Genomic DNA, 24,512 nt, shown 5'->3' with positions numbered 1-24,512 from the left:
AAAAATTTACTTCATGATATTACTCAAAGGCATAATGGTCTTATGACATTTCAAGAGAGTTTATTGACGTACTTCTCATGCATTGCATTCATGTACATTGAACCATGACCAAATGGCGTTATATACGCATATATATGTATATGGGATATGGGAAAAGGTTACGGCGTTATATATGGACCCCCACCTGATCAGCTGGTATACGTTTATGATTTGCCCATAGTGGCCGAGACGATATGATGGGATTCTCTCAGAGGCTTGATGATGTTATAAACGCATATACCCATGCATGGTATGACATTTATATGCATATGCACGACATTATAATATTAAATGATTCATAGTGTTATTCAGATATACATGTTGAATCTTTTACTCCATGTTTCTCTCATGTCTGCTAGTTACTGATTTTCATTCCTTACATACTCGATACATTATTTGTACTGACGTCCCTTTTGCCTGGGGACTCTGCGTTTCATGCCCGCAGGTCCTGATAGATAGGTCGAGAGTCCTCCAAGTAGGCTATCAGCTCAGCGGAAGGTGTTGGTGCGCTCCATTTACTTCGGAGTTGCTTCTTTGGTCAGTATGATTAGTACATGTATTGATTGGTATGGCGGGACCCTGTCCCGACCTTTATGATATTATATATTCTTAGAAGCTTGTAGACAGATGTCATGTATACGGATACTTGTATAGCCTTGTCGGCCTATGTTTCGAGTATATACGGAATTATGCCGGCCTTATAGGCCCGTACTTCATATGTATATATTTGCATTTCCTCATGCTTTACTCCGGTTCTTTTACCTATGATAGAATGATATGAAAATACATTAAGTTGGTACTCCGTTGAGTAAGGTATCGGGTGCCCGTCGCGGCCCATAGGTTTGGGTCGTGACACTAGAAGTATATATTCGGAATGAGCAAGTAAAGTATCTCGATTGCAATTCCACAATGAGGTTTTTGCTTCTATATCTTATATTAATCTAATGATTGCAAATTAAAGGCATAAGACTAGAGATTGTTGTTTTTAGCGTTTTTCCAAATATAAAACTCACAACACTATATTACCCACTTAATATCTCTCGGTCAGAGAGTGGTTTTTCCCAATTTGGCTTTCTCAAGACCAAATGGGTATCTACCAAAGTGGTTGATAAGAGCTCAAGTCAGGTTGTTACTATCTCTAGGTTGAACCCTTTAATTGGGTTAATCAATCTCTCAATTGATCCGATTCCTTTTTAGTTAAGTTATCCTAGACTAGGTCCCTTTTTCTCAAGAAGAGACTAAGTCAAATAGGTATGAGTCAATATTTGCAACAATCAATTCTACAATTGAAGCATGAACTAAGCTAAATAGTAAACATCCAATTATAAACAAGCATAAAATTAATTACCCATAAGTTTTACACACTAGGGTTGGGTCACAACCCTAGTGAAAATCTAACACTCATAGTGGGTATTGAAGAAAACAAAGAAGAAAAGATAATAAAACTCATATTGGAAGATTAAAATACAAAAATCTAATGTTAAAACACCAAAATAGGCTAAAGTTTCCTAAAACAGCAAAGAGAAACGGCTACAGTACTTCAGATATTCAAAAACTTGACCTAATTTTGTGAAACTCATCTATTTATACAAGGCTAAAAATCTCGGACAAAAATGCCCCTCAGGAGGTTCTGCGGCCGCAAAATTCCATATGCGGTCTGCAGATTTCGTCATCTGTCAGGAATTGGAGGTCTGCGGCCGCACATTTCTGAACTGCGGCCAGAAGGCATTTTTTCTGCGGTCCGCATAATTAGGACTGCGGCCACAAGGCATTCTTCTACGGCCGCACAATTTTTGTGCGGTCCGCAATTCACAGAGGCTCTGGACTCGGTCTTTTTGCACACTCTCTGATCTTCAACTTTTAGCCCATCTTTGAGGTTGCACAATTCATGTGCGGTCTGCACTTTGCGCAAATGTCTGCTAAAGTTGTCTTCTTGGCTTGCTGCCGCAGATGGAATTCTGCGGTCCATAATTTCTTTTGCAGCCACAGAATTCCTTTTGCGGACTGCACATTTATGCTTCTGTTCCATTCATTGCCTTGTGCCTTTGAAACTCCTTTTTGAGTCGGATTTCATCTCGAGAGCTCAACTTCCATCATTCCTGCAATTTTGCACAATTTCATCAGTTTTGGGAATACAATTCAATGTGTTTAGGCTAAAACAAAAGCTAAAAGGCACTAATAAGCAATCAAAATCTCCACTTATCAATTCGTTGAGTCTTTATTATTGTGTTCTTCATTTGTAATCTTACACTACTTTCAAGAAGTGTCTTTGTTGGACAAATTTAAACCACTCTTTGGTTTAGTTTCTTGACTAGAGTTAGTCAAGGTTTGTTGCTTTGTAATAGACTTATTGCAAAGGGCTTACAATAGAGTTATTATAAGGGGTGCGGGATTAAGAGTTTAATTCCTAGAGGGTGTTTGGATTGGCTTATTTTAAGTACTTATTGGTTTTAAGTACTTTTTTAGTTTGTGTGGTATTTGGAAATAATACAAAGTGCTTAAAAGCACTTACTTTTAAGCATAAAAAGTACAAAAATAAGCCAAAAGTTAGGTATTACCAACTTATGGCTTTTGGCTTTTAGCTTAAAGCTACTTTTTATAAGTCAATCCAAACACCCTCCTAGACTGCAATAGGTTGTGATCTAAAGTTTTCTCAGTTTGGTAGAGTTGAAATCCTACTAGGGTAGGTCGTGGTTTTTAATCCCTTGAGAAAGGAGTTTTCCACGTAAATAACGCATGTTCTTTATCTACTGTTGATTTACTGAGGGAACAAATAGAGAACCTGGTTCCTATACTGTTTGGTTCTAAAGTCTGTTGCTTACTGTTGGAACTTGATAGAGAAACTGGTTCTCTAAACAGTTTGGTGGGCTCTTAGTTTATATCAAGTGGTATCAGAGCGGGTTCTTTCTAAGAGGTTAACACCTAGAAAGGATCCTCATCATGGCTGCTTCACCAAACTTCGAGGAAGGACAATCAACCTATAGACCCCTAAGGTTCAACGGCCAATACTATGGTTGGTGGAAAACAAGAATGCATGACTTCATTATGGCTGAAGACTCCTAGCTTTGGGATGTGATTTATGATGGTCCCTTTGTCCCTATGAAGGCTATTGGAGAGTGAACAAGGACTATTCCAAAGACAAGAAAAGAATACAATAATGCTGACCGAAAAGTTGTTGAGAAGAACTTCAAGGCAAAGAAGATTCTTGTGTATGGTATTGGACCAGACAAATATAATCGTATCTCGGTATGTGAATCTGCCAAGGAAATCTTGGAAGCTCTTCAAATGGCTCACGAGGGAACTACTCAGGTAAAGCTGTCCAAAATAGATATGCTTACAACTAAGTATGAACCTTTTAAAATGAAAGAGGATGAGGCCATTCAAGAGATGCATACCCGTTTCACCTCCATAATCAATGAGCTTCATTCACTTGGTGAAATCATTCCAACCAACAAGTTGGTCCGGAAGATATCCAGTGTTCTACCAGGTTCCTGGGAGAGCAAGGTTAATGCTATCACTGAAGCCAAACACCTACAGAAGCTGACTATTGACGAGTTTATTGGAAATCTCAAAACTTATGAGAAGAAGAGAAAGAAGGATCTTCAAAGAAGAGAGCCCAAGAAGGAGAAGAACCTGGTTCTCCAGGCTTCCAACAATGACTCAAGTAGTGATGGATCCGACATAGAGTATCTTACTCAAAGATTCTAAAAGAAGATTCGAAAAAATGGTAGGATTCCAAAGAAAAGAAGTTCCAGCAGGAATTTCAAAGGAAATGATTGCTGTCATAATTGTGGAAAGTCTGGAAACTTCATTAAAGACTGTCCTCTTCATAAGCAGGATCATTACAAAACTAACACTGACAAGGCAGCTAAGAGGAACCAGGTCCCTAACAGGAAGTTCAAAAGAAGAGATGATGCTGACAACATGGTGAAGCAAGCTTTGGCTAACTAGGGAGATTCCTCCGGTGAATCTGAAGGTGAGGATGACCAAGGAGATCCATCTATGATGGTTGTTGACAATGAATCTTCAGAATATGAGTCAATCTTTGCACTCATGGCTAAATCTGATGATAACGAAGACAAGGAGGAAGATGAGGTAAGTTTTCTTGATGTTCAAAGAAATTTAAAAACTTACTCTAAGAAAAAATTGATATCCTTAGCCTCATTAATGAAAAAATGCTCTAACTGAAAAAATTGGTGACATAGATCAAGAGAGGGATGATATGGTAGTTTTCATTGTAGACTTGAAGGAGCAAGTGGAAGAAGTAACCAGAGAAAATACCTTGTTGACAAATCAAATTAAAAAAATGGATGGACACCCCTAAGGGTAAATAAGTGGCTAGTGAAGCTCAACTTGAGCTTGAGAGTGAGCTTAAGAAAGTTAAAACAAGTCTTGTTTTGAGCTTGAAAAAAATAAACAACTTCAAGAGGATCTGAAAAAGGTTAAAAATGATCTTGATACGTCACTTAAATGGACCCGGTCCTCTGATGTAATAACGTCTATGTACAAGAGTAATGGTGGAAACAGGCAGGGAATCGGGTTCCAAAAGGCTAAAACCTCCTATAATCTCCATAGCAAGTATGTAATTGTGGCTGATAATCGGTTGCGTACTCACTATGGTCAAATGGGTCATTACAAGGAATCTTGTAAAACCAAAATTCAGTCTTTGCAGAAAAATAAAGTTTTTTGTTGAAAATATGCCTACTATTGAGGAACTTGGTTCTCCGAAATGAAAATATGTGTTGCATGCATGGGCAAAAAGAAGTTTGATCCACCCGTTCTATCATTATAAGGGACCCAAGTTGGCTTGGGTTCCTAAGTCTAATCAGCGATTTCGTGTGCAGGCTGGAGTGAGAGGTAACAGTCAAAAAATAGTACATGGATAGTGGCTGCTTTAAGCATATGACTAGAAAAATGGATGATTTCTTCTCATTGTAGGCCTTCCAAGGTGGGAGTGTGTTCTTTGTAAACGACAAGAATGGCTATATTCTTGGTGTTAGCAAAATTGGCAAAACACTCTCCCATGCAATTAAAAATGTGTACCATGTGAATGGCTTGAACTATAACTTGTTGAGTGTGTCCCAAATCTGTGATAAGGGAAAATAAAGTGAAGTTTTTGTCCAAATCTTGCACTGACACCAATCTCAAAACTGGTGAAGTGGTGTTGATAGCCAAAAAGTTCAAGAGCATCTATGTTGCAGACTTTGATTCACTGAATGGTGGTGATCTAACATGCCTAAGTGTCATTGATGATGATGCTGAGTTATGGCGTAGACGATTGGGGCATATGAGCTTTTATTTGCTGAACAAGTTGGTTATGGAGGACCTGGTTCATGGGATGAAGCGGTCAACACTACTTGCTACTTGATCAACAAGTGCATGATCAGGTCCCTTCTTGAGAAGTCTCTCTATGAACTACTCAATGAGAGAAAACCCAAGTTGACTTACCCGAGAGTCTTTGGATGCAAAATGTTTTGTTCTCAATAATAGTGGCAAAGGGTCACAAAACAAAGAAGATAAAGAAGGAGAATTTACTAATGTTCCTGGTAAAGCTATAGATATTGCAAATGGAAAGACTGATTTGATGAGTCAAGTCAAGCAGAGCGATGAAGGAGATACAGCAAAATCTCCAAAAGGCACAGAGGAACCTGGTCCCTCTATCACCTCAATTGAAACTGAACAGAGAGTTACTAATGCTGCATTAGGCACTCCTGATGTAGAACAAAGGAGCAGAAGTCATAATTCTATTGATGTCAATGATGTTTAAAATATAGAGGAACCTGGTCCATTAAATTCTGAAGTTCAATTATCCAACTGGAAGCAAAAGAGTTCACATCCCTTCAAAATGTAATCACACCCTTAGACTCTGGTATTCAACCTAGATCTAAGGCAAGGAACATGTTTGCCCTCTCAGCCTTGTCTCAAATAGAGACTAAGAACATTAAAGAAACATTGAAAAATGCTAATTGGATACCTGCTATGCAAGACGAACTCCATCTGTTTGAGAGTAACAAAGTGTGGCACATGGTCCCTAGGCCTTCAGACAGAACAGTGATTGGAACCTCACCCAAAAGAATCTCACTTGAAGGCTGCCAAAGGAATTTTGAGGTATCCTAAGGGAACGCAGGACCTAGTCCTCGTCTATTTTTCAGGAGCTAATTTTGACTTGGTTGGATATGTTGATGCTGATTATGTTGGATATTTGGTGGATAGAAAGAGCACATCTGGAATGGCACATTTTATAAGGTCATGCTTGATCTTATGGGGTATAAAGAAACAAACTTTGTGGCTCTTTCTACTGCTAAAACTAACTTGAATCCAGTACAGCACAAGAGGACAAAGCACATTGATGTGCGATATCACTTTTTGAGGGATAATTTTAAAAGGGTCTGATTTGTATGAAGTTCTGAAACACAGAGAACCAGGTAGCAGACATATTCACCAAGGCACTGAGCAGGGAACATTTTGAAAGAAATCTTTTGGAGTTGGAGTTGATCAAGCTCAACTAAGGACCTGGTCCCTCGATGATTGCTATGTTAAGAAGGAAATGTAGAATGTTAAAAAGTATTTTTCGGCGACATCTAACTCAAATTTATACTGTTACAGGTATACACACATGGCAGTTTCAGGACAAAACAATTAAGAGTGACATTGCACTTCTAGAAGTTTTTGCTCAGATTTTCAAAAATCGTTAAGGAACCTGGTTCCTGCGACTCAATTTAGAAGTCTCTCCACACCTTATATGCCTTTTTAAACTGCTGAAGTGTCACGTCATTAATTTATTCCCCCCTCTCTCCTAATTTTGAAGTCCAAAATGTTAAACCTTTTCTGAGCTGACCTATTTCCCCAAAAAATCACTTCCTTCTCTTATACCCAACCAATGCTGATTCTTTTCTTCAAAACCAAAATCAACCCTATCTCAAAAAGAATTCTTCTCTCTAAATATGCTAGAAGTGAACCCAACTTTGTCACCTTCCAAAATCTTAACTCCATCTGAATCAAAATCCCAAGAAATCTTTGGTAGATTTTGATGGAAGTTTATCTGTAAGGGAATGAGGTAGATCTAATATTCTAGAGCATGAGGCTAAAATTGTTGCTGGGTTATTAGAATTCTTGAAGGATGGAGGAATTGGTGAATGTGCTGAAAAAGGGAGAACTGAATGAGGGACCTGCCTCCAAGTCCTTCTCAGGATGTTAATTCTAATGATGATCTTTTTCTTTTGAGTTCTGCATTTAAATGAACTTCTAATCTAGTAAAAAGTATTGATGAAAAGTAGGCTGATTGATGATGAAGTTGTGTGACTTGATGATGTGGTGAATTTAGAAGAGAGAATGAAGCCGGAAAATCTTCACATGTGAGAAAAAATTCAAAAAAGATCAAAATGGATAAAGGAAAGTCGACTGAGAAAGATGCAATAGATGATAAAGGTGAACAGATTGAGAAAAAGAATAGGGAGACATGGCCGCTCAGGAAAACGAAAGGGTAGTGTGAGTGAGGAACCTGGTTCCTTATATAAGCAAAAGATTGAGTTATCGGTTTTGGAGAGGTAGAAGACTATGAAGTCTCAAAAAGTGCTATTAGGCAGAGTGTTGACTATGATATTGCTGAAAAATGGAGGAACTTCTTGACATTGTTGAGTTCTAAAAATAGAATCACCTCTTTGTTCCTCTAAGACCCAACGTTAATGAAGAAGAAGTAAAAATTGGGACTGAGTTTGTTCTTGATAAGGAGAAGCTTGGGGATATTCTTGGTGATCTAATTGATGGTTTAGCCAACTCAGATAGGTAGAGAACCAGGTCCCCGTGGACCCCTTGGCAGAATAGAATGCTCAATTGAAAGGTGATAATGGAAGATTGAGGAAACAAGTGAAGGACATGAGCGAGCAAATGATCATTGATCAAAGGATTGTGAATGAACGAATGGACAGGCTCATCAAGGCCTTAGCACCTTACTTTTCCTCCTGCCCAGTGATCCATGTTTTTCACTCCTTCCAAATTCCCTCGAATTCCTATCTTCTTTTGATCCCTATGTTTGATGACATTGGTACTTTAGCTGTTTAAATTGTCATATTTTGTATTGTTGAAACTAGTGTGTTTTTGTTATAATTACTCTATTATGGGCAATCACTCTATTTTGTGCAATGACTTTCACTTGTTGTTCTTGTTATTATTTATGCTATGTTTCCCAAGTGGAATGAGTTAATATTGCTGAACTTCTTTTTTGTTGTGCTCCTTCTGTTATTCTTTTCAATGATGCCAAAAGGGAGAAGTTACATAGGTGTCAATAGGGGGGAACATAATCGAATTGATATGTTGTGTTGTGCATGAAAGATAGCTCTGCTTCATAGAGGGAACGTTGTTGATAACATGTTGATTATAGGTCTGATTCGCAGGGGAACATATGAGGAATCTGTTTCTCAAGGGGAACATAAATTTTAGTTTTGTCAAAAGGGGGGAAATTGCTCTAAGTTACGATGTTTCATGTTTTGATCATTTGCCAAACGTTCTCAAAGAACAAAGTACGGACTAGATGTGATCAATACATGTAAGGGATCTAATTCTCAGAGGGAATATCAATTCTGGGTTTGTATTCATCAAAAAGGAAAAAATTGATAAGTTATGCTATTGTGTTTTGATGATTTGCCAAACAGTCTCGAGGAACCAGTTCTGATCACTTCCTTTGGTCGGGTTCTCAGCGGGAATATGGCTAATTTGTAGGGGGAACAATATGGAGATCTAGTTCTCAGGGGAAACTTCAATTCTACGTTTGTCATTATCAAAAAAAAGGAAATATGATAAGTTATGTGCCTTTTTGTTTTGATGATTTAACAAACTTCATATGAGAACCACATAGGGAAAGGTCCTCAAGGGGAATATGACTATTCTGCAGGGAGGACAATTTGGAGATCTAGTTCTCAAGGAAAACTTCAATTATGGGTTTTTCATCATCAAAAAGGGGGAAATTGATAAGTTATATGCCTTTGTATTTTGATGATATAACAAACTTCATATGAGAACCAGATAGGGAACCTGACACAAAGCCTCTCCGTGCTCAGAACAACAAGTCAAATATTTGGCACAAGTTCTAATGAAATCAGTTAAGGGAACGGCAGAGGGAACAAATAGAGATCAGTTCCTCTAGTGACAGTACAAGTCAAATCTTTACAGCTATTAAAGGTGTTGCACTGTTGCACTACACACGCAACAGTGCAGCAGTCACTATTTGAAGTATGTTGTGTACCAGATATTTGCTTACGTCATCCCAATGACCTCACACACACATATTATCACCATGAGGCAAGGGAATTCATTTGAAAAATACTTGCAAATCTAAAAATCATATTTTCTCAAGGCTAGCCACCACCTCTCTCAAGAACAAAGTTGTTGCAACCTCAAGAACCAGATCCAAAGATTGAAGATATCTTAAGTCCTTAGGTTTGTTGAGTCTTTATTATTTTGTTCTTCATTTGTAATCCTACACTACTTTCAAGAAGTGTCTTTGTAGGACAGATCTAAACCACTGTTTAGTTTAGTTTCTTGACTAGAGTTAGTCAAAGTTTGTTGCTTTGTAATAGAGGGCTTACAATAGAATTATTGTAAGGGATGAGGGATTAAGAGTTTAATTTCTATATTGCAATAGGTTGTAATCTGAAGTTTGCTAGGTTTAGTGGAGTTGAAATCTTACTAGGGTAGGTCGTGCTTTTTAATCCCTTGAGCAAGGATTTTTTCACGTAAATATTGCATGTTCTTTATTTACTGCCGATTTACTGTGGGAATAGATAGAGAACCTGGTTCCCTATATTGTTTGGTTCTACAGTCTGATGTTTACTGTGGGAACTGATAGAGAACCTGGTTCTCTATAAAGTTTGGTGGACTCTTAGTTTTTATCACCCCTTAATGCCTTCTGGGTTGAGCATGTCATATAAAGCTTGCCTAGTGTGGTTTACATCACCTGTGTGGTTTGCAGGCTATTACACAGGGGAGGGTTTACCCAATGCACACAAAGTGCTTACCACAAAGTGCTCACCCGAAGGGCAGAGGCTGTGGCAAAGGTTGTACCGGTTGCTGGTTTCCCCTCTTACCAAAAAAAAGACATATTTGTATGAAAGTTGTGTGAAAAAATATTTAAATTGTATAATATTGTAGTTGTAGTAAACTTATAAAGAATGATGTATGAAAGTTGTAAGTTATACAAATTTGTATTTTAATTTGTATGTCGTTGTAAATGTATCAAATTTGTATGAATTTATAGCAAATTTTTGTATGATGTTGTAGATATACCAAATTTATATCAAATTCATACGAAACTTATATTTAATTTGTATGTTACTATACCATACATTCTTCTTTTCTTTCTAGATTTGCTAAAGAAGAAAACACAGCGAATGAATTCCAAATCGACTCATTTGCACTGATTCATATTTGTTTGAACTGGAATACTCTAATATAAATCGGAACCGAAGGATTTGGGGAGGAAATTTTTTAGTTCCGTCGTTAAATGCGACATCGTCGCACTTCAAAAAAACTAAAATTCGTCAAAGATATAAAATTAATGTGAGAAATCAATTGGCTAACATAGATTCTTGTTTGTAACACTATTACGAAGCATAATCCAAAGTTCGGAGGCGATTGAATCTGATTTGATAAGGCTTGGGTCAGAAATTTCGAAGTCAATTTGTGTGAAGAAAACGACTGGGTCTTTTGACTTGGCTGCTAACAGTACAAATTAAGTACTGGGGTTTGATTTAGAGTTGTAATTGGCCGCTTTGTGCCTTGCATACTTGTAGGCAAATGTTGTTTATTCTCAATTGTCCTGAGACCTAAATTAATGGGTACTATCACTTTTAGTCATGACTAGAAACTATTTATATTCGGTAATCGAAAAAAATGTATAAAATTTATATAATTTTTATATATATTTTTGACTTTTTTTAAAGTGGCTATACAGTGTTATTTTCCTGCTATATTATTTTTTAGATAATTCTATGGATTTTCTACAAATAAACAACTGTTTTATTTTAGTGAAGAAATATCTCACAAACTACCAAATGGAGCTTAGTTTTGATTAAAAATATAAATCAATAAAACTAGTGGATGCGAAGATAATCAAACTACTTTTGAAGTATGAAGTGTGTTTGTGGCTAAGAAACGTATGAACAAAAAAATTTATGGCCATAGACATGTAACATATGTGTCGTATAAAAGATTGAAAAAACAGACAGTAGATACGTAGGTCCCACAAATCTAAAAATTAAAATTCACATAATGTCCACAAATCTAAAAATTAAAATTCACATAATGTCCACAAATCTAAATCAATGTCGCACTTCAACACCACTACTTTACTCAAAGTCAATCACTATTAAAGAAGTCACAAGTCCAATCTCACAAATTACGCGGGGGGGGGGGGGGGGGGAATTCACAATATTTTTTCAGTTGTATAATGGTGAATTAATAAATAAAAAATTAAAGTAGATCAAGATGGACGAAAGCGACAAAATAAAAACTTTCTAAGATGGTCAATTTACTTAGTTTTGGCATTAAATATAATTTTAAAAAATACAACTTGCATCAGTTCCGCTTATCAAGGGTCTAATATACATTTTCTTTTCTATTTGGGGGGACCCTTTTGTACAACTAAGAGAACATGCAATAGAGGACCACATATATGATCCATATTCAACTATTTCAAGTTTAAGCAGTAAAGGACCACATATATGATCCATATTAAACTATTTTAAGTTTATTTTGCCCGGTGAGATCCCGCTACGCGTGGGATCCAGGGAAGAACCGGACCACAAGGATCGCAGCTCTGCAAAAGATTGTTTCCACGGCTCGAACCTGTGACCTCCTGGTTTACTTTTTCAGCAAACAAAGAGGATTATTCGGTACTTGTGTTGATGGTAGATAACGGAAAAATTGATGGATTGGCCAAGGTGCACGCAAACTGATTCGGATACCAACAACAACAAACCCAGTGAAATCCCACAAGTGGGGTCTGAGGAGGGTAGTGTGTACGCAAATCTTACCCCTATGAAGGTAGAGAAGTTGTTTCCGAAATACCCTCGGTCTCGGATACCACCTTTATCCAAAATTTGTGTTCAAAAATAAAGAGAGACTGGAAATGAAACTATGTATAACTTTATTGTTAGCAACATTAGCATTTCTGTCTAGTAGCAGAGAGCTCTACATTGGACACCAAACTCTGAATCTGAGCCTATTTTCTTCTCCATCACACTTAGAAAAAAACCATAATTACATTTAACTTCTAAAACCTGCAAAGCAAGCTTCAAACTTGCTCCCTATCATTAACTTTTTATCAAAGCTGAAAACCTATGAAACTTGTTACATGTCGCAATTCTTTTTCTATATAATTTTCTTATGATGTTCACCTAAAAAATGAACGAATAACTTCTCGCGCTTTCTGTAGGATCAGGTGTATTTGCAGGCAGTTGAGCAACTATTCTAATAGTAACTGTTTTATGGAAATATTTAGGAAGAGAAGTACTTTTATGTGTCGAGCGAACGAACTGCTTTCCAAAACTCAGTCCTCTTTAAACTCTATAATCCTTCTGTGTTTCTGAACCTAAATGACAGTTGAAATGCCATTCCTTATTGGAGATGCGAACGGGCTATCTGGAAGATTCAATCCTTGACCACTGCAACATCCCGAAGAACTGATTAAATAAAGAATAAATATCAACAACAAACTCAAAAGGATACAAACAGCGGGCAGCCCGGTGCACTAAGCTCCCACTATGCGCGGGGTGCGGGAAAGGGCTGGACCACAAGGGTCTATTGCATGCAACCTTACCTTGCATTTCTGTAAGAGGTCGTTTCCACTGCTCGAACCCGTGACCTACTGGTCACATGACAGCAACTTTACCAGTTACGCCAAGGCTCCCCTTCAAAAGGATACAAACAGTATAAAACTCAAAAGGACAGTACCAAAATGCCTTACCTTTCTTGGTCACAGTGACTCGTCTTAACGTGCCTAGCTTTGTCCTCGCTGGTGGAACCATTGTTATATACATCTAGCAGGTAATTAAAACTCTCGGCTGAGGGGAACTCCAGTTGTTCGCTACGGCCTATACAGGTGGAAGCACGAAAAGCAAAGAAAAGAATAATGTCAGGTAAAATGGATAGTCGAGGATCTTAGGTTGGAGGATATGCTTCAGAAGTGCATGTTAAAGAACCTTCTCTAAGCTTCAAATCCTCTACTGAGTAACCAAGGCGCATTTGATGATGCAATGATTTTGCAGCTAACTGCAACTCTGGAAAATGGCGTCTCTCAAACTCAATGGCACGCTCTTGTTCCTCCATGAGTTGTTTTTTCATTAGTCTTGAATTTTCACAGACACTAGGTGCTAAAAGAAAAAACGGATATAAATATTACCTCTATGACAAATATAGTGTATGTTTTGATTGTTTGAATTGAAGTGTATCTTACAAGATTGGAGTTCGGATTCTGCGTCAATAAAGGAGGAATTATAATAGGAAGCTTGATAAGCTTTCTCCAGGCATTTTCTGCAGAGATAAGATAAAGATCATATCAAATGCAAATCGATACAAAAAGTTATATGCAAGCCAATGAAAAGTTTTGAAAGGCAAGGTATTTTGAAACATCACTCAATCACGACGTCAACAGTTGAAGGAAATGTGCAAACATTTAAATTGAAATGTGTGAAAGATGCTTGCTGAACAATATGCATGGTGAGATAAAATAAGCAAATAAAATTGATTGAACGAGAATTGAGCCAATGCTCCTCAAGTATCCTCAGTTTTCTACAGATTATTATAATCATAATCTTCGATAGAACGGAATATCAGTAGATAGGGAAACAAATGAGATTCCATTTAACCAACCACAGATCTGAAAATATAGGTTCACATATCATTGAGAGTATTCAAAGAGCCATCATTGCTAATATCGATACATTGAACTACAAAAACAAAAGGCATTAACAACGCAATATCATTGCATCCCAACATTCCACACACAATGTTAAGTAGGGTACATTTGACCTATAATTAAGAAATATGCAAATAAACTATAGAAGGCTTCATAGAAAAAGAAACCAGGAAATATACCTATCTACAAGCTTGGATTTTTCCCTGTAAGGTTTCACCAAAACACGTGCGCCACAAACTAAATGAGGATTCCCCTTTGCCAAGATCTGCTTAACTGTCTCGGGGAAAACAAAAGTTACAAATCCAAACATTCTCTTCTGCTGACAAGGAATCCTAACATCTTGGACTGGTCCAAACTGACTGCATAAACATGACTAAGTTTAATACAGTCTATGAAGATGAAATAACATGACTAATAATAGGTGTCAATTCACTTGGAGTAACTTACTTGAAATAGTTGGAAACATCTTGCTCGCTGAAAGTACTCTCAGCCGGAAAAGTCAGATAAATCTGGCGAGAACCAGCTACAATTGCTCCGTGTTCATTTCTTTCGCCACTGTACTCCATGTATTTCGGAACATCCTCAGCTAAAATAACGGCATGCTGTCCGTGGGGCCTGTCTCAAATACAAACATTTATATCAAATAAAGTCTATGTCAAAGAACATAATCCACCAAAGGCGAGAACTATACAAGTTGGACCTGTCGATGACACGAATGCTATTTCTTAATCGAGCGAGGAGCTTAGTCAGGCTATATCCAGCTTTCCCATGTCTTTGACTTTCGGTCAAATAACCCTCAGCCTGAAGCGTTCTCCCATACTTCTCATAGTACAACATAGGCAATGAAGCAATTGAAACAGGAAGACCCCGTCTAGATTTGAGAAGCTCGGTAAGTTCCATCTCTAGTTTCTCTAGAGATCCGGGTTTGAAGATATGTTCATCACTTCCCACCTCATGTAAGTTTGAATTGAAGACTTGCGAGAAGCTTTCCGGACTTGGATGGCCGTGAAAGTACCGACAGTTGGTTCCATGCTTACAAAATCCTTTGTTAAAGTAATGGCAAACCTTAACAGGAAACTCGGGCAAGCTTGGAGACCTTCGACTCGATCTTGGGCCTAATGCAGATATGAAGAAATAGTGGTCGCCGGGGAATTCTGAATTAACAGGGTCTGACTGATCATCTAAAGATAAGAACTGAAGTTGGTTTGGGAGTTGTTGACGTTCATCGGTCATAGTATCCGAGCAACCCACAGGTACAAAATCCAAGGTATGAATTGGATGATTTTCCGCAGGACCTTGATGTTCCCAGAAAGGATTTCCCACTCGACGAGTCGGAAAAGGGCGAGGTGAAGCTGATGAGAATGGAGCAAATTTCAAGGGAACGTCTGAAGATAATGCTCGATTGACTAAGGGAGGTGAAAGAGGACCGGAAATGGCTGGTTTGGATGATAATCCAAGATCTTTCTTAGCTTTATTAATCAAGGAATGAATCAAATTGTCGGGACTAAACGCTAACCTAATCATGTCCTGTTCACCATGATCTTGTAAGAGGAGATAACCAATGATCTTAGACACATTTTCTGGCTCTAGTTTCTGAATTCGATTATATACAACTTTCGTAGACTCGGAAAAGTCCATGTTCATCTTCAACCTAACAAATCAACATGAATGTTTGACTTAGACACAAAACCAAACACTTACAGTACCATAAAACACAACTGCATTTCCAACATAATCACATCAAATCAAAGAACAGTGCTTTACTAATTGGAATGGAATCAGCATACATTTATATTTGGTTTTGAGATAAAAATCAAAATCAAAAGATTCTTGAATAAAGAAGGGGCAGAATGAAGTAAAAATAAAAAATAAAAAATCTTTAAAATGAGATTAAAAAAAAAAAAAAAGGAAGACACAGCAGCCTACTTTATCTGACAGTAGTTCATATAAACATTAACCTAGCCATAAATGGCAATGACAATAAGCAATCATCAGTTTTACCAAAAGAGTCAAAACACTAAAAATTGCGAAAGATTCAAACTACTTACAGCACTAATTTCTATGTTTGATATAGAAACTAACCTAAAACTAGAATTAAAGCAACAGAGACATAACCAGATTTTGAACATAAAAATTAATTCTTATTTCAAAAAACTTGAAAGTCTATAATAAAAATCAAAATTTTAACATTTCTCTGAACACTGAAACATCAAAAGTGGTCTCATTTATTCATTGAAACAACATGAAAGACTTCAAACCGTTCCATAAAATAAAATGAAAAGCCACTTTCAAGAAGACAAAAATAAAAATACCTTTGAAGTGTCTGTGTAGAGTACAACACTGAAAAATAAAACCCAGTCAAAGCAACCAATCCATGCTCTCAATTCTCAAACTTCCTCCTGCTATTCTTTTGCTGACGGTTTCTTACTTGCAATTCTTTGCTTTAGGCCCCCCAAAACTTTTGGGGCCAAAAAGATTTTGATTTCTGATGTTATTTTGATTAAATGATATTAAAAGAAAGTATAAAATATTTACTAAGAAAGATAAAAAAGAATTGTTTATTTTTAATAATAAAAATATTTCAAAACTCTAAATTAAACTACTCAAATCGTAGTAATAATTTTTACGACCAAATCCTAGATAACATATGGCAAATACATGACTAGCATATTATTAACTTATTAGCATTCACAATATATTTTATACTACTAATAAGTTTTATATCTTATAAAAGTATAACGTTATAAACAAAAAATACATAAAAAGAAAAATTCTCTTATTTAAATTTAGCTTTAAGCTTTGTTTATTCTTAAAAAAAAAAGGAGGACAAGAAAATAATGAAAGGATAAACTTGAAATCAAAAAGCAAATTTTAAATACAGTATTATATACCCAAACAATAACCCCACATGAGTACTACTGATATATCATATTTAAAGATTCAGGAATAATAATATTTTTTAAAAAAGTCATTGAATCATGAGTCTTTAATACTGATAGGAAAAGTGGATAAGATAAAATTATACACAAATTCGATTTAAATTTAGTTGTTTTTTTTTATTTTTTATATATCTATGTGGCTAAGCCATGCCCAAATTCGATTTAAATTTTAAAAAATATTCTGTCATCGAGCAACGAACATGTTCGCTTGTGTGTATGGTATAACATACGCGTTGATGATGTAGGTTGAAATAACTTTACTTCTAATCATTGTCCTTTTGTTGTTTGCAATAATTATTTTCTTGTTTAAAATATAGAAAGAAGTAATTAAAATGTGAGATAAAATTTTCCTTCGAAGTAATGTTGGTTAAGGTAAAACAAAAGGAAATGAGAATATATAATGTTTACTGTACATTTATCTCCTCGTCCTTTTGAAAAATACTTATTTAGAAAGTAAAAAAAAAATGATTGCAATTAAGAAGTAGAAATGTGTTATCAATTTTTTCAATTTAATGGTATTAATGGCTTGTTCCATAAGATGAGAATTTTCCATTTTTACTACTCTTTTTAGACGGAATATGTTTTTTTCCATTTTCGGAAAGAAGTTTTATTTTCTTCTTTGTTCTGAATAAACTAGATGAATAGATACATTAAATTAAGGAACTAATGAAATTGTGAGTTTACTTTCCTATTCTTTATAATGAAATTCCAAAGCAGCTATTATTTTTATCTTCTTTGTTTTTTGTATTTTTAGGCTAAAGAAACAAATTTTGTTTTTTGTTCAAAATATGATTGTTTTACTTGAAATTAATGTTTACTTAAATGGGGCCCATAGTTTGAGGTTGTATGATAAATGGCATGCATGCAATTAGTTTCTTCTCATTAAAAATGTCGGAATTTGCATGTGTGGCACTTGTCAAATTTCATCTCACAAATGTGACATTATTTGGATTTTTGATAGTTTAGGCCAAAGTACAGATAGGAAAAAAAATCCCAACAGAAAGTCTCCTCCACATATGTTCAGAAGTAGGGACCACATGTTTCTTACTCAATATCTACCTGGCACTTTGTGGGGTCCATTCGATCTGTGTTTTGTAGATTGAAAAATGGAGAGGAAATTTTGGTTTAATTTATTTAGAGGATTGCCGTGTTATTTGAAATTGAGCAATTTTGTTCTCCATCTTCGTTTTATTATTGATTTAATATTATCTTTGAAGAAAAAAAATCATTTTTCCCTTTATCCGTAGCGTAATTCTACTTTGAGAGTAGTTGTAAACATAATTAAAAAATTAAAGGGTAAGTTCAAATCTTTTTTCTCAAAAAAAGTTTGAGCAGGTTGGCCCCGGAGGAGGGGGGGGGGGGGCTAGTGAATTTTTTACTTTAGGCCTCCAAAATTTGAGCAATACTATGTAGTGAAATACAAAATATTTTTGCTTAGAGAATATTGAAATGTATAGAAACAATAAAAAAAAAAAATTAAAGAAAGACAGACTACTTTTAGCAATAGAACATTTTGAACTTTGAAATCAATTAACTAAATCTTCATATTAGTAAATATATTTATTTATTTATTTGCAATAAGATATATGGTAATAAATTGCAATCACATGGCTAATATTTTATTAACTTAAATTAACTTTTATTAATATAAGTAATAATATTTACATAAAGTTAAACTTTTTATGTCTTGTAAGAATATTATACTAAAATTACATAAAAACAATGAATTTTATATATGTGTTCATTAAAAAAGTTTAAGTTTTCTCATTAAAATTTAGTTATAGGCTATTAATTTAGTTGAGCTTATGACTATCCAATTAGCGAGAAAGACCACCACCATTGATACATTGATGGCGGACATCTAGTATAATGAGCTCACGTTAAAATTCATTAACAATAAAGACAAATACGAGTGCTAATAATAAGTACATAAATGAAAAAATATATAATAAATTGCAAAATTAAATAGTTTCGAATAATACATTACAAAAAATTTTAATAAAAAAGCTCTAAGTTGTGAAGGCCAATGGAGTAAAAGAGAAGCTATTTTTCTTTTTTCATGAAAGAGAAATTAATTTTTAATTTTTCCGAAGTAAAACAAAAAATGAGAGTTTGTGAGCGATTGTAGCGGCAGAAGAAGAGGTATCACTTTGCTATATAAGTCAACATCTTGAGGACTATTAAGTTGAGCTAAAAGTGATAAGACTTCTTTTTCTTTTCTTCCCCAAATGTGATAAATTTTCGTACGAGAAGGTAGGAACTACCAGCTTCTTATGTTTCTTACTGTTATGAAATAAAAGCAATTCAGTAAAACATAAATAAGAAGTAGAGATAGAAAAAAGAAAGAACTTTTCTTTTCAATTATGTATTTTTACCCATTTATTATAAAGTCTTTATATATGCATAAAAAGTGAAAAATCACTATTGTAAAACAGTGAAAGAATTATCTACGACATAATAAAAGTAATGGGGCTCAGCATTGGCATCCATAACTCTTATTTTCAATACTCTCCCTTGGATGTTCATGCTAAAAATAAAATTTCAAGTGAAGGAAAAAAAAAAAGCACGTAGTTATTTGTTATACGCATTGTTTGCTGCCTCATTAAAAACATTACCAGAAAAACTAAGTGGGACAAAACTTTGGTTAAGGAAAAAAGAGTGCAGCGCGTAGTCTCCCTCAGTGAACAGATCTTCCAAATTATCACTTGAACGAACTTCTTGAATATTTATTTCACCATTATTTTGAAGATCGCGAATGAAAAGATTTTCGGTGAAATGTGTTTTGTTCTATCTCCTTTGATGTATGCTCCTTTCAGTTGAGCTATGCATGCAACATTGTATTCATACAATATTGATGGAATATTTCCTTTCGAAGAAAGACCACGTGTTTTCTGAATGTGTTGAGTTATCGATCTCAACCAAACGCATTCTCGACTTGCTTCGTGTCTGGCTATTATCTCTGCATGATTTGAAGAAGTAGCAACCATAGTTTGTTTCGTTGAACGTCATGATATGTATGTACCTCCACTTGTAAATAAATAGCCATCTGAGATCGACCCTTGTGTGGATCAAACAAATATCCTGCATCTGCATAACCAGTCAATGATAATTTAGATTCATTTGAATAAAATAAACTCATATCAATGGTCCCTCGAAGGTATCTAAATATATGTTTAATATCATTCCAGTGTCTTTGTGTTGGGAAAGAACTAAATATAACTTATTGAGAAAACAATATCTGGTCGGGAATTATTGGCAAGATACATTAATACCCCAATTGTACTAAGATATGGTATTTCGGCACCAAAAAGCTCTTCATCATTTTCATGAGGTCGAAATGGATCTTTTTTTATATCAAGTGATCTCACAACCATCGGGGTACTTACTGGATGTACTTTATTCATATAGAATCGCTTTAAGATCTTTTTGGTATATATTAATTGATGGACAAAAATTTCATCTTTCATATACTCAATTTGCAGACCAAGAAAAAAATCTTATTCTTCCAAGATCTTTCATTTCAAATTCTTTCTTCAAACAGTTTACTGCTTTTGGAAGCTTCTCGGGAGTTCCAATGATTTTTAAATCATTATCATACACAATATTATAATAAATTCAGATCCAAACCTTTTTATAAAGACACAAGGACAAAGTTGGATATTTTTATACCCTTCTTTCAACAGGTATTCACTTAGGCGATTGTACAACATACGACCTAATTCTTTCAATCGGTATAAGGATTTCTGAAGCTTTATTGAATAAGTTTCATGAAAACATTTATATGCTTCAGGCGATTTAAATCCCTCAGGTATTTCATAAAATTTCGTTGTCTAATGATCCATATAAATAGGCTGTGACAACATCCATTAGACGCATATCAAGTTTTTCATGCATTGCCATATTTATGAGATACCTGAAGGTGATAGCATCCACAACAGGAGAATATGTCTCCATATAATCAATGTCAGGCCTTTGCGAAAACTCTTATGCCACAAGTCGCGCTTTATATTTAACGACTTCATTTTTGTTATTTCGTTTTCGCACAAAAACTCATTTGTACCCTACTGGTTGTATATCTTTAGGTGTTCGAATTATTGGTCCGAAGACTTCACGTTTTTCAAGTGAAGCTAATTCTGCTTGGAAAGCTTCTTTCCATTTTGGCCAATCATTTCTCTGTCTACATTCATCAACAGATTTTGGTTTGAGATCCTCATCTTGTTGCATTATCTCAATAGCACTATTATATGCAAAAATATTATCAACAACAGTATCATTGGCTTCTGCCTTTTTCCCGTAAAGATATAACTTATTGAGATCTCTTCATTCTCATTATTTTTAGGTACATGGACCTCCCCTAAGGTCTTATTGTGTTTAACCATCCATTACAAAGTCTTATATAGGCATGAAAAGTGAAGAATCACTATTGTAAAATAGTGAGAGGATTAATTACTACACAGTAAAAGTAATGGGGCTCAGCATGGACATCCATAACTTTTATTTTCAACACTTACTTATATTTCAAGATTTTTTTCTTCTTTTTATCGTTCTAGTTTTACCAAATGTACTTGGAGGACCATTTAAAGAATTTATAGTGAGATACTTAATAAACTTTTTAGTAATACTCTAGATGATTGTCTGATTCGTAATTACATATGCAAAGCTAATAAAATAGTTGGGCAATTCGTAATTATTAATGTACATTGATTGGAAGAAAAAAAAGTACGTTTACTTACAAAGATACTCATGCAAATTAAAGTTGAAATTGGACAATGAATTTAATTAACAATCACCACAATGGAAGTAGAGAGGTGGTTGAAATCTTTTCATCCTTAACTAGATGTTTAAGTTTTATTTTGGATTATAGAATTTCTTAATAGGAATAACTTAACCCTTAATGCCTCTACCTGATGCAAATATTTAATATTTGCCATCTTATAATTTCTCACTAGATCGTGTAATGCTCCAAATATTTAAGTGAAATGATAATCGTAATTGTGCAATTGACGATTTAAAGAAATTTACGTGGTATGCTCTACGGAAACACCAATTAACACTATAAATTTCATTATTATTTTTCTTTCACCCCACCTATAATAACTTTTTTAGTCCATTTTTACTTTTAAAAATATCAGCGCATACCACCCTAGAAAATAGCTCTAATTAATTACCTTTTACTCTACGGTTAAAAAGATTTGATTTTTATTCTACCCTAAAAAATAGTTTTAGCTAATGCATCATCCCATTTTTTATGGGATGAGACTTTTACTATTTACACCAGCTTTTTACCTTTTACCTCTCCCCTCTATCCCCCATTTCTTATTTTCCCAAGATCTCTCCCTCTAGTAGCTAAATTTTTATTTTATTGGAATATTGGTGTGTATAAGTTTAATTTGATTGAAATACTTGTAGATATAATGGAATACTACTATTCTTTTATAGTATATATTGAATATTGTATGAGTTTAGTTTTATTAGAATATTTGTTGGTATAATGGAGTACTAACAATTTTTGATAGTATATACCGAAAATTTATAGAATATGCATATACAATTGTTTATTAGTACAATTACAATAATATAACTATTCAATTTCAATAAATATAAAACAAGAGTAATATATATTTGTACATAGCCGTTTGAGGAGAGGACGATGCGCCTAAAAGTAATTAGTTGGGATAGTTTCCACAACGAAGGCTACTCTCAAGGGATATTTCCCTTTAATTGGGGTTTGACTTTTAAATATAGTTAAGTCTATATTTAATGGATATTATCCCAGATTAATCGTGGTTGTTATATACCATGTAATTATTTTAAGGATTTCGTAGATAATTTCAATAGCTAAGGCATATCGAGTAAAGAGGTCATATGGACAGGGGCGGATGTAGCGTTGAACCAACGGGTTCAATTGAACCCATAACTTTTGATGCGGAGTTAAAATTTACATGTAAAAACTTATTAAAATTGCAAAAATAGTAGATATGAACTCATAATTTTAAAAATAAAATAGGTTCAATACTAAAAACCTTGAATATTGAACCCATAAAATTTAAATCATGGATCCTCCTCTACATATGGATGAATATATAATATTATTTCCCCGATTTACTCAAATAATAAAAAGAAGAAGAAAAATAGACACAAGAAGATTTCTTTAGATATAATTTCCACATAAAATAAAACTTTACGTATGAAACTCATACAAATAAAATTGTGGATCATAAATCATTTTTTTTTTTTGTGTGTGTTTTAACAAATTTATGTTTTTACAATCTATATAAAAATAATTACACCCCAAAATATTAGGAAAGTGTTTGGAAAAAACAATTGCCAACTAAATAATTATGTGACGACAAAAAATATTTATGTAACTCAAATAATAACAATTATATAAAAATAAGAGAAATTAACATATATAGCCGTCCACCAAAAAAATAGCAGTATATGTATATCGGCTAGAGGCTATAAATGTTTTTGGTCGAGCGACCTATTATATAACTTCCCCTAAAATAATTGATTGAGCATTGTGTATGAACCTCACAATATTTAAAAAGTATTTGAGTTTTAAATGCCAACTATCATATAAGAAATTCAACGTGAAGATTGGTGCGACTTTTGTATACGAGAAACTAAAAACTGCTAATTTGTACAGTTTACAATATAAAAATTTCTTACTTTTTTTAACCAAACAGTCGAACTAATACAAAATTCTGTACATGGATAAAGCGAATGACCCTATCTTGATAAGGTAATTGTACAATAGTAAACTTTTATGTATAAATTAGCACATGTACGTAATTTAATTTACATACATTAATAGTGTTGGGAGTTTTATATTATTAATATAATTTTACCTGTCATATCATATTAGTTAACTTACCCTCTTTTTCTAAAATTATCAAACAGTACTCATTTTTTGAAGTTGACATTAGTAAGTACTAAAGAATGATTATGACTTGCGCGTTAGTTTCACCAAGTAAGAAATGGTAGAATATTGTATATTTAACATCTCACATTTTACTAGTAAAATATAATTTTGTTTTAATTTATATTTTAAACATGTTAAATTTCACGTGCATTTTACGTTAAAATAATAATTTGAGGTTCTTGTTTTATGTTATTGTGTAACTTTTAAAACTCAGTCCACCATCGATGAAAGGAGCCCCTTTACGATGGGACCAGTTTTGGGCCTCAAGGCGCTCTTCCTTCATGGGCCAGTTTAGGCATAGATGAGGCCCTTTTTCCACCTGTGGAACCGGAGAATGTGCACAAATACTCGATTTTGATGTCACTATTTATGGTATACCCTAAGTTCAATTTTTTTTTTCTTTGGTTGCAATTTTACACAATCCTGACACAACTTCAGATGTACACGATTGAAGTAACACAATCCCCGTTTGAAGTTATAAATTTGTTTGAAGTTGGGAAGTCATAGTCATATGTTGTAACTTCAGATGAAAACGTCTTAAATGCATACAAAAATTTAACTCATGAGATGCATACATGTTAAGTGCATTTTAACTTTTAAGTGTAACTTTTATATTTGACTTTTTGGTCTAAAGTGCAGCCAATTATTTGCACGCACTTACATTTTAGTCTGAAGTACAAATTGATCAGAAATCGAA

General features: G+C 34.5%; 1 protein-coding gene across 5 annotated transcripts; it reads right to left on the bottom strand.

The window, feature by feature from the left end:
* Window positions 1-12,158: 12,158 nt before the first annotated feature.
* Window positions 12,159-16,452, bottom strand: LOC104230521 (zinc finger CCCH domain-containing protein 18). 5 transcript variants are annotated; one of them, XM_070152705.1, is made up of 9 exons: window positions 16,264-16,452; window positions 14,643-15,602; window positions 14,399-14,566; window positions 14,131-14,310; window positions 13,490-13,566; window positions 13,236-13,406; window positions 13,001-13,127; window positions 12,854-12,901; window positions 12,159-12,698 (listed from the first exon to the last, which is right to left on the bottom strand). In XM_070152705.1, the coding sequence occupies exons 2-9, from the start codon at window positions 15,593-15,595 to the stop codon at window positions 12,626-12,628; spliced, it is 1,797 nt and encodes a 598-aa protein (XP_070008806.1). In that variant the 5' UTR covers window positions 15,596-15,602; window positions 16,264-16,452; the 3' UTR covers window positions 12,159-12,625. The 5 variants fall into 5 exon arrangements, with proteins under 5 accessions (XP_070008806.1, XP_070008807.1, XP_070008808.1 ...); XM_070152706.1 differs by having other exon boundaries at window positions 12,854-12,898; XM_070152707.1 differs by having other exon boundaries at window positions 14,652-15,602; window positions 16,264-16,451.
* Between the last annotated feature and the right edge of the window lie 8,060 nt (window positions 16,453-24,512).

This window comes from Nicotiana sylvestris, chromosome 7 (assembly GCF_000393655.2).
Source record: "Nicotiana sylvestris chromosome 7, ASM39365v2, whole genome shotgun sequence".
In the NCBI taxonomy this organism is placed as follows: Eukaryota; Viridiplantae; Streptophyta; class Magnoliopsida; order Solanales; family Solanaceae; genus Nicotiana; species Nicotiana sylvestris.
The sequence above is the reverse complement of the archived record's forward strand: the minus strand, read 5'-3'. Positions and strand labels throughout refer to the sequence as shown.